Source organism: Bombyx mori, chromosome 4, assembly GCF_030269925.1.
Source record: "Bombyx mori chromosome 4, ASM3026992v2".
Lineage (NCBI taxonomy): Eukaryota > Metazoa > Arthropoda > Insecta > Lepidoptera > Bombycidae > Bombyx > Bombyx mori.
The window spans coordinates 8,493,795-8,505,726 of NC_085110.1; the positions used below are offsets into that span (position 1 = coordinate 8,493,795).

The 11,932-nt window shown below is 33.1% G+C and overlaps 1 protein-coding gene across 4 annotated transcripts; it reads left to right on the forward strand.

The window, feature by feature from the left end:
• The first annotated feature begins 15 nt into the window (after positions 1–15).
• LOC101742404 (ras-related protein Rab-14) lies at positions 16–6,465 on the forward strand. Of its 4 annotated transcripts, none has more exons than XM_004929237.5 (6): positions 16–298; positions 831–905; positions 2,371–2,485; positions 3,277–3,457; positions 4,380–4,562; positions 5,180–6,465. In XM_004929237.5, the coding sequence occupies exons 3-6, from the start codon at positions 2,380–2,382 to the stop codon at positions 5,349–5,351; spliced, it is 642 nt and encodes a 213-aa protein (XP_004929294.1). In that variant the 5' UTR covers positions 16–298; positions 831–905; positions 2,371–2,379; the 3' UTR covers positions 5,352–6,465. The 4 variants fall into 4 exon arrangements, with proteins under 4 accessions (XP_004929294.1, XP_012548491.1, XP_004929295.1 ...); XM_012693037.4 differs by having other exon boundaries at positions 273–400; XM_004929238.4 differs by having other exon boundaries at positions 281–529.
• Positions 6,466–11,932: the final 5,467 nt, after the last annotated feature.

The window sequence follows — 11,932 nt, forward strand, 5'->3', positions numbered from 1 at the left end:
TTACCCAAGTTTGACTATATATATATATATTTACATTTGATTGTGTGTTGTTGTGTAAATATATATATTTTAAATTATAGTTTGTGTATATATATATATATATAAAATTGACAAGTGTTTTTTCTTTAAGTTGGCATTGATCGAAATTTTGTTTATATTATCGTTGAGCATTATGCCGCATAATGCGCTCTTGTGCTGTAATTGGAAAACAGGGATTGTGTGTTAGTGATACATTTTATCGGTGTAAGTGATATGTATCTTTTATATCACTCACTCAGGTGCTGCACATCTCTAGCAGGTAGGTACTACTCATAATAACAACTGCAGTTTATATTCAGCTGGATATAGTTAAATGACTTTATTATTGAAGCCATCATAAACTAGAAATTCAAATTGCTGCGTAAGATAACTCGTTGGTTTTAATATCCTAATATCTCGATAAATTATATTTTATGCAACAAAAATTAGACAGCACGACATTGTTTCACTTGCAAATTTCAACACCACAATTAAATTATACTATTAGTAGGTAGGTATCGTTACATTCCGTTCGAAGATTAAATACAATTATGGAGTTCATATCAGAAAGGAATAATTTCAATTACAAAAAGATTTATCCCCAATGTAGTGAGTGACTCATACCTGTACTTTTCACATCGATTTCATTGCTTGTTCTGTGATAGACGTACATTTATTTACGACTCAATTCTTTTTCTTTGTGACACATACACTGTATATAAAACAATTATTTTTGCATTGATGTGATTTTTAAACTATGCCGACTTATGATATGATTTGATTTGATTGTTAAAATGTGAAAAATATTGCAGATCCGAAGCTAGAATATATTCATTAGCAACAATATTCTACGCCTACAATTAACATTTTGTGAAAAATACTAACTGGTGAGTATTGAAAACATTATGTATTCAAATTAAATTTTAATCCAAAAAAATCAAAACTTTGCTATTACATATATGTGTAAAAACATGTAAATGTCAAAAATAATAAGTGTGTGGTCTGTTTGCCTATTAGTAAAATAGATATTATTTGTTTTAGACATTGTAGGTATGGTAATTAATTTTTTAGCTCTATCTGTTTGTTGATTGCAATTACACTGTCATTGTAAGACAATGGATCTCATTGTTAAAGTCAACCATTTAAATTAAGATATTTGAAATCATAATATAACAATTGACTTTGTGACCTAAAATAGTACAATCTCATCTCTCCATGACTAAGGAAATTGGAATTAATTTTTGAATCAACAATTTTAGATTAAATTTAATACCCACTTAGTACATGTTGAAAATGGTTTTCCAAATTGAGTATAATACATCATATTATATCAACTTTAAAGGTTTATATCAACATTCATCAACATTATATCAACATTAAATAAGGTCTCATAATATTTATTTTAAATTGAATATTTGTTATTACTGTTTAAGTTAATTGTCTGTGTTCTTTTATCAGAGTACTATTATTATATCCTATAGCTCTTTAGCTCTATTAGAAGGCAATTACTACAAAGCAATTGTTATGGTCCTTTGAGGCCCTATGTGGACGGTTGATATTCCCAGATAACAAAATAACACAGAAGATTGAAAATAAAATGAACTTAGAATTTGTTACATATTTTTTTCAGTATTTTTTTCTTAAAAGTATTTCCAAAGCTGTGTTGGAATGACATAAAATTAACATATCAATACCAGTTATTTGAATATTATGTTAATAAAAAAACGAAAATATAAAATAACTCACTAAATTAAACTAAAACTAAGTTTAAGTTTCAGCATTTATTAAAGTAAAAAGCAGCTTCAAAAATAATTTTACCGTTTATGTTTATTATAACTACACACATATAACACACTCGTTGGTAGGGGTGGATTTAAAGGCCTAAGGCAATTACTACTAAACAAACCAAAGGTGATACTGAAGTACATGCATTGGTGAAAAAGACTACAAAAGTAGAATATTTCAAAAATATGTTTTTAAAGACAATAAAAATAAAAATAATTAAATAATATAAAATTAAAAAATTTAAAATTAATATGGATTTTGGTAATTTATTACAGAATTATAGATCAACTGACACAATAATACTGCTATTCAACAGATGCACTGTTTTCTTTATATTCTTCAAATAAAAGTAGTCTAACCATTGTTTATTGTACATGTTTATGTACTATATTATTCCCATATCAGCTCTGGAAACTATTCATTACAATTTTAGAATATCGAGGTTCAATGAGAAAAATATTAGTCCTAAATGATACAAGACTCGGTTAAGGATTAAGAATAGTTAATTTGGAATTTAAAAAAACCTATCAAATACAAAAGTCAATCTATACAAATATTTTGTTTCAGTTATTCAAGATGACTTCAGGACCCTATAACTACTCATACATATTTAAGTATATTATAATTGGAGATATGGGAGTTGGTAAATCATGCCTCTTGCATCAATTCACTGATAAAAAATGTTAGTACTTACTTGCACCATTGCATTTGTTAATTGTATAACATGTTTTCCTGCACTTTAGCCCGTGGTCCCAAGACTAACGTAACACTAAACTATATGTCTAATACTTGTGGACTCTGAACCTCAAAGGGTTAAAATACCCAATCATTTTTTCATATTTTTGAGATGGATGGATGAGTTGTTCACTTGAGTTCTTCACAGTATTATATTGTAGCAGCCTACCCTATGTTATTATTACAGGAATCTATAGACATTACAATACATGAAGCACTATCCATCATTATTCAAAAATTAAAATTCTCATTTTATTGTAGAACATCTAGTACATCTTGCAAAACTGGAAAATATGACTACTTATTGGGAGGAATAAGCAGGATAGCAATAATATGCTTATGTAAATTTATAAATTTATCAATAATTAACAGCATCATTTATGATGCTATTCATTTATTATAGTAATTTTAGGCAGCGGCTTGGCATTGCTGAAGTCCATGGGCGACGGTAACCACTCACCATCAGGTGGGCCGAATGCTCGTCTGCCTATACGGGCAATAAAAAAAAAGTCTATGAGCACAACAAACTATTATTTATAGCAGATTTTTTTTATCACAATAGAATAATAGTTAACCCATGTTTCTCACTTAACTAACTTATTTTATAACACATTTATGAAAAACACCAATGAATTTTCTATTGTGGTAACGCTATGCCCAACATAGTCAAACATCAGATGATGCATTTATTTTGGTATGAAAAAAATGTTATAATATTTATTACATACCTGTTTACAGTCATGGCTGATTGTCCTCACACTATTGGTGTTGAGTTTGGAACGCGTATAATCGAAGTTGCTGGACAAAAAATCAAGCTACAGATTTGGGATACAGCTGGACAAGAAAGGTTTCGTGCTGTCACTCGATCTTACTACAGAGGTGCAGCTGGAGCTCTTATGGTTTATGACATAACAAGAAGGTATTCCAACCCTTTATAAATATACTAGCTTTTGCCCGCGACTTCGTCCGCGTGGAATAGTTTGGCATAATGCTAAATTTTACCCGCCTCTTCGTTTACGTATAATCTAAAAAATAAAAATAAAAATTTTGGGGTGGACCCTTAACATTTAGGGGGATGAAAAATAGATGTTGTTTGATTCTCAAACCTGGCCGATATGGATGCTAAGATTCACGAAAATCGGTCGAGCCGTTTCGGAGGAGTTCAATTACGCATCCCATGACACGAGAATTTTATATATTAGTGACAATACTGTAAATTTTTATTTAGAAATATTCTAACGTGCGTAATCTATGCTTTTAATTTATTTCAAGGATAGAGGTGTTTTTTGAGGGTGTCTTGTATCTTTATAAAAACGCATTCACAAATAATGCTTTATTTTAGACAAATTTGGTTAGCATAAAAAACGTTATAGAGAGCCAACCTTAACATATAAACATGCTGTCGCGGACCTTTTTTTAGATCTTTTAAAGGGGAACAATTCTCGAATACATTATTTTAGCGAAACTTTAATCGTTTCCGCAACGCACGCAGTGGAAGCTCTCAAAAGGGAAAAAACCCGATTTTGAAACATTCTTTAATGGTGCTTCGTTTGCATTGGTCTTAGGGTGATGTTATAGAACCTATAGCCTTCCTCGATAAACGGGCTATCTAACACTGAAAGAATTTTTCAAATCGGACCAGTAGTTCCTGAGATTAGCGCGTTCAAACAAACAAACTCTTCAGCTTTATAATAATAGTATAGATACGTAATTCATTTTCGCTGCATGTTTACTTAATTACAAATGTTAATAATAGATGTCATTTTCCAAATCAATTAGCTGACTTTATCAATAATTGTGCAAAATGTTTACAAAAATTTGAGAAAATGCTTTAATTTCAGATCCACATATAATCACCTTAGCAGCTGGCTGACAGATACTCGTAATCTGACTAATCCTAGCACTGTGATATTTTTAATTGGCAATAAATCCGATTTAGATGCCCAAAGAGATGTTACTTATGAGGAAGCTAAACAATTTGCTGATGAAAATGGCTTGATGTTTGTTGAAGCAAGTGCTAAAACGTAAGTTTAAGATAAGTTAAATACATAAGGTAAATATATAGTAATAATCGCCTATAATTTCTGAAAAGGTCTTGTATCCACCACATTTAAGTATAAATTCTTATTTTACTGGTTTACACATTCAGTGGTGGTCGTATAATTAGAAACTGGTGGTAGGACCTCATGTGAGTCCGCGCGGGTAGGTACCACCACCCTGCCTATCTCGGCCGTGAAGCAGTAATGCGTTTCGGTTTAAAAGGTGGGGCAGCCGTTGTAACTATACTGAGATCTTAGAACTGATATTTCAAGGTGGGTGACGCATTTACGTCGTAGATGTCTATGGGCTCCAGTAACCACTTAACACCAGATGGGCTGTGAACTCATCCACCTAAGGAATAAAAAAAACACATTCAACAACAGACAACAGTCCTTGATATTATGTAAGATACTTCACCACAATCATTTTTATTTTGAAGTTAAAATGTTCACTACAAAAAAGTGATTAATTAATAATTTCCCAAGAACAATATTATTGTACAGATTTTAATCATCTGTCATCATGCAATGCTACTGTAATTTCGACCTCATTTTTGCTGTTTGTTCTCTCCTTTAATCGTTGCATTAATGTCGGATTTCAGAGGGCAGAATGTCGAGGAAGCATTTTTGGAGACCGCCAAAAAAATATACCAGAGCATACAAGATGGCCGGCTGGACTTGAACGCGGCGGAGTCGGGCGTCCAGCACAAGCCCGCGTCCCCGGGCCGCCCGCTCGCCGCGCCGCCCTCCTCGCGCGACAACTGCGCGTGCTAACTGACGACCATCATCACGCTTACACCGTGAGCTATGTTAACATTATTTTGTTCACAACGGAATACCTATGAAATATGATCGCGACATCAGTGTAATTAAGCTACCGTAAATGTTCTCAAATATTTGTTCAAAGACCATTTGTTTATTTACACCTAGACGATAAGTACATCAATGCTAAAATAGAAGTGGAGTCTGTGTCAGCATATATTACGCTGCGGCGTAATTGTGTCGGCAAATGAAAAAACACTACAAAAAAAAAACTGCAATTGTACATTATTTGCAATGCAACAATGACTTAACTTACACCTGATATTTATCAAAATACCTAATTTCGAGGCATATTTTATCTGTATTTCCTAGAAAATATTATATTAGTGTACATTCCATAATATCATGTATGTTTGAAGTAATATATAAGCGCAGCGTTGTAAGTTTCCAAACCTAAAATGAAATTAATATTATTTATAAATAATGAATTGTTTATACTCAAGAAGATAGCAAAACATATAGAAAAAATAATTTAAAACGTTCAAGTAACAATAGATGCACACTATATGTCAAAAAGCACACACCACTTTATGGATTTAAAAAAAAAAGTGTCAACTGTTGTAAACATGGCGAAAACTATTCCATAATAAACCAATTGTTATGGTTTAGTGGGAGTTCCCACTGTAAATATTATCGAAAATATCAAAACGTGTGTGGATTCTTAATAAAGTGTTTGGTTCTGTTTTCGTTAAGAGCTAATTTGAGTATATAAATTAAATTCTTAGTGAACATAGATTTCTTCTTGTCTACACGTATTTATTTATGATTTAAGAAGAATTTATTAAATGTTGCATTGTCACTGTCGTGTATTTAGGTTGATAAAAATCTATTATTGTTATATTCTAAAAAAAATATACCTTTGAAATGGTATTGACCATTTAATTTTTACTATCGAATAAGTTACGTAAAAAATATTCTGATAAATGTTTTTAATATAACGGGCGTAAGGGAACCTTTCGATTAATGATCCCTAATTATAACTGAAACATTATGACGCGTAGCAATTAAACATTGTTTCCGTTTATGTCGAAATATTTCTTTTATATAAATATATAACTGAAACAGTTATAGTTTCCAATTTGACAAAGTTCCCTTAGATAACACGTGAAATCTGGTATCAGTTAAGTCTGTGATCTTGATTATGGTAAAATTGTTACCCGAGGAAGAAGGAATGTGAATGAGGAAGGAGAATATTACACGATCGGATTTTTATTTATTTATTGCATAGATGGGTGGACGAGCTCATAGCCAATCTGGTGTTAAGTGGTTACTGGAGCCCATAAACGTCTACAACGTAAATGCCGCTACCCACCTTGAGATATCAGTTCTAAGGTCTCCGTATAGTTACAACGGCTGCCCCACCCTTCAAACCGAAACGCATTACTGCTTCACGGCAGAAACGGTGGTGGTGGTACCTACCCGTGCGGACTCACAAGAGGTTCTACCACCAGTCATGACGCAAATTATAATTTTGTGGGGTTGATTTTTATTACACAATGTTATTCCTTCACTGTGGAAGTCAATCGTGAACATTTGTTAAGTACGTATTTCAATAGAAAAATTGGTGTCCACCTGCGGGATTCGAACACCGTTGTATCGCTCGACACGAATGCACCGGACGTCTTATCCTTTAGGCCACGACGACTTCAAACGATGGCTATATTGATCATCAGCCCACACGTGAACTCTGTATATAACATGCATTATGGATTTTAACAAGAAATAAAGCGTGTGTTGCTCTAATATCAGCTTTATCTACAAGAAATATTATGTATTAAGTATTTTTATAGCGTCGTTTACTTCGTATTTAGTCGTTTTTGTGACCTACAAATAAATGTTAATACATTATCAGATCATCCAATCTACAGTTATGATTAATGTAATTATATTAGAATACTAGCTGTACCCGTCCGCTTCGTTGGACATTTAAAATTAACATTATTATTTCTCACCCCCACAAAGATTCTCATCATTAACGCCCCCGCAACTGATGCAGGGAGTCCAACACTCATATAAATATTAGCATATCCATTAAGTATTTCTACATGGATACCAAGTTTCAAGTCAATCGGATGCATGGTTCAGTAGTTATAACGGAACATCCGTAAAAACCACTGTAGATTTATATATTAGTATAGATTGCTAGTGCCCTTTTTCCCAGAGTACAGCCAATGTTTCTTAACTTATTATGCAATCTTTCTTCGGTTCTGACGGTTCCACTGACCATGACGCTAATCAGTGACTATCGCAACAATGAAGTATACATTTAAAATTGTTTAAAAATGGTGTTGATTGACAAAAAATATAAAAAATCCACGAATTCACACGTCACATAAAAAATCTGTTACCAATCAGGGACTAAACTGATGCCAGACTTTACATATAACCTCCGTCTTACACGTTCTTTACCTACCTAATAAGTATTGTCATTTATATCTAATATGTAAAATTCAACTTGTGAAATTAAGGATGTACTTAGTAATTAATCAATAAATGAAATTTAATAATTTTAAATACACAGAACTTGTGCTAATATCCGTACAATAGAAATTCATTGAAGTTTTCTTATGCTTAAAATAGTAATGGAGGAGAATGCAAAATTATCATATGGTGACTATGAAACTTCACAAAAAAAAACATCGCCCTAACAAATATGGACATATTTTAGTGGGTTAAGCGCTTTGATGTTAAGAGTAAAGGAATCTACAATAAAATTATCCTTAATTAGTATTGCCACGAGTCATGTGCGCCATTTTGTGAAATTATCGATACGTGTTTTAATGCATCCAGAATTTTTTTGTAAGTTTGTTTTTCCCGTGTTCCCTTTAGATTACCTACCTAGAAACATTGTATTCTACGTTGATGTAAGCTTTTGTCGAAACTTTCATCGAGCTTACCGTACCTATTCCCTAAGATTTCAGTGGATCTCTAGCTATTTGGATGGACATAGCGTTGCTGATAAGACCGTTTTTGATGGTGGTCTATAAGGTTTAGTGCTACCTCACACCATAACGCATATTAATGAAATACTGCCCTTTAATGGCATGCACTGGTATGTTGATGATAGCCGGGGAATTGGGTAACTGTTTCTTTAATGAGTTATTTTATGGTTAAAGAAACAGTTTTGATTGCGATTAAGTCTACGGGCACGAAACTTGCGATGGCTGAGCGATGGCGGCAGCGGGGCGACGCGACGCGAGGCGGTCAGGCAACGATATCTCGCGCGGACATAAAACAAGATGGCGGACAGTCGCGCTCGAGCAGTGTTGTGCGAAATATGAGCTTAAGTCGAAGAGAACTATTGGAACCTAGTCTCATAATGAGGGAATTATTATTACCTAGAGATGATGTTTCATCCAATAAATCAACGAAGACGCAATTTGTGAGAATTTTCTACGCTTTATTACGAGCCAAGGTGTCATTCAATGACATTGTACAACTATACAAGAAGGTATAGAATAATCCCAAAATGACATTTTCTTTCTTCCCAACACTTCAATACAACCTTTTTGTTTTTATGGGTATACGTTTTTACTATCCTATAGAGCAGGTTTTGATAAATACAAGATATAAATTCCTCATTATCATTTCCATTACTAATATAATAATTCAATACAACACCGTGTACCCGCGCAAGCGACGAAATCAAACTAAGTAGTTTGTTCTCGTCGCTTCCGCGTCGCCGTCGCTCCACCGTCGCCCGTACATCGCTCGATCGCCCCGCTCCGCCTGTTTCGTGCCCGTCGCTATACTGTGCAATGCTTTTGTATACATCGCCGTCGCGCCGCCCCGCCAACGTTAGGCCGTCGCAAGTTTCGTGCCCGCAGACTAAGAACCCATATATCGTTCTTGTTGAAATGTAAAATTTTTGAGATGACCACGTTATCACCGTTCTTTCGTTGAACTACCCACGACCCAAGAGAGTTCAAGTTTTCTACCACTGCGAGCGTTGCCGCCTACCATTTCAGTTTTGAATGACATGTTTTATAATTACGACGCCTCACTTTTTATGAGTACCTATCTTGGTTTCGCATCCTCTTCTGTTGTCATTTATGATCGTGTGTCAGGAAAATCTCAACCTTAGTTTATTTAAAGATAACATTTGAAGTGTAATCATTTAATTTCAGTTATATTTGTCGGATGTCGTTACTGAGGCGTTAATGTTACAAGCATTTAAATAATACTTATTTCCAAGAACAGGAAGCAAAATTGATGATTATACTAGATAGTTGTGCTTATCTACTTCGCGTGATGGATTATCATATATAAAAGATATATTTGACATGTTTTATAGTCATAATAAATTATTATAACACATTTTAAATCTATGTGATAGTCATTATTTAATTTCCTTTCCACAAGCTTGTTCTGTGCGGATGGTGTTGGAAAGCAGTGTGTGAGGTAAGTGGTGGGCGGCGGGGGCGCGAGCATCGCGTGAATTGTATGAAACTAAACCAACCGAGCGATTTTTATGCGTTATAAAATATGGGTCAAAATTGTGGATCGATAACGTGGGAGTGTATAAAATCGGTATAACCCCGATTTCAAGAACCGATACGGTTTTATTTTCTACGTAATATGGGTGTTACGCACTATAGCGGAATTGCAAGGCAGAGGCTTTGAAAACCATTATGAATAAATAATTTTATCGAAAGTTTGATAGACTTGTGACGTTTTTTTTATCTGATGTCGGTTTTTGCTTCCGATAAGTTTCTTTTATTATAAACAAGAGAAACATTAGTTTGTCATACATCATTACATCTTGGTTACAGTAAAAAGTATATTAATGTGATTTCATCTTGGATTAGCTATGAATTTCGGCTGCTAAAAATTAGTTTAAGATAAAAGTTATTGTAGCTATCACAAAAAAAGCGTCTACATTAAACGGTGGGACAATCGTTCATTTGTTAAAGTGGCGTATGTAGGTATTTTAGTAGAAAATAGTATGAATAATTAGTCATAGCTAATTAAATGATACCTTAATTAATAATTTAGTATAGATATTCAGATCTGCAAATAATCAGATCAGTATTTCGTCGGTAAATTGTAATTTATGATAATGACATAACAATATGTCACGTCTATCTTTGTCATAAACGCTACTTTCAGTCGATTACCATATTTTTACATTCCCTATAGTTGAAACGTCTTTGATATTTGTCGATGCCGGATTATACTAGGGTTATAGCAAAATTACAAATAAATTTATTTCGATCAAAATCCTTCAGTAATTGAAGACACGAGTGGATGAAGGGGTTCAGTATCATTTTGGAGATATTGAATTTTTACATCGAATGAAGGTGTTATGTGCCCATAAACCATATTAGACAAAACTCCGGGTTTAAAGGCTATTTTCAGAAATTGCATGTGATGAAGGAGTTATGTACGAAGAAACTACAAGTAACAAAAGTTTGATGCCCGTTTTCTCAAAATTAACAAATTGTATCGTATACCCTTCGTCCTTCAATTATAATTTGAAGTAAAATGTTCTTGTTCAAAATAAAATACTTAGAATAAATTAAGTGTCGTTAGATCAATTGATCAACCTTAGTTAGTTCAGACGGTAATCTAAAAAGTTTTTGCAATTCCATCCCTTTATTGCTTGCGGTAGTAGCCGCTTCGCGTTTTTTATTTAGATGCCGCAGGCCGTATTCATAATTAAACTAACCTATAAAAATTAGTTTATTTTTATAACTAAAAATAAATAAAAAATGTTGGAGAATTACCACAGCGACAATCACTACCAACATCGAATAATTTTTAAACTGCCTGGTCAAACATACATAATTATCTCTTATATTTGAGTCGACTATTATCAAAGGCGGCAATCTGACTTTTGGACAATGATTGGTAAATCAGAAAAACGAATTATTGACTTTGTATTCCATTGGCAGTCACAAAACTCTTCGGAACGACATCTTAGATAAATAACAGGTTAACTATTAACCTTTATTTAATGCAGGTTTTGAACCGTATTCTTTGAAGGAGACGATTATATTCAAATAAATCTGTATTGACATATCAATAAAATTTTTTTGTCCAAATGTACAGATTGCCGCCTTTGATAATAGACGACTCATTTACTCTATATTAATTATTATGTGTTACAGTTTCAGTAAGACTGGTGACATGGGTTTACTTCTAACATTTTCCATTGTATTCTGTCTCTATTCGTAATAGATCCTTATTGACCAAGAACAATAATTTTTCGCATTAATCGCTGCCTCAAAATAAGTACCTATGTAACAGTAATGAGTGGGAAATCAAAAGAACACTAGTTATCCAAATATATGGGTTGTAAAATGTCTTAATATTTAAGTATATCTGTTAAATTAGACATATCAATAAGTTAAAAATCTAAACAAGACACCATGTGGTAAAAAACATAAGTTACTCTGATATTTCGAATTTTTTTTTCATTGATCTTGTAATACAAAATCATTCTGTGTAACTTGCTTTATTCATAATCGGGCAGACTATTTGGTGATGGTTTTATTAATGGCTTATATTTAATTTTATGATTAATAACGCAC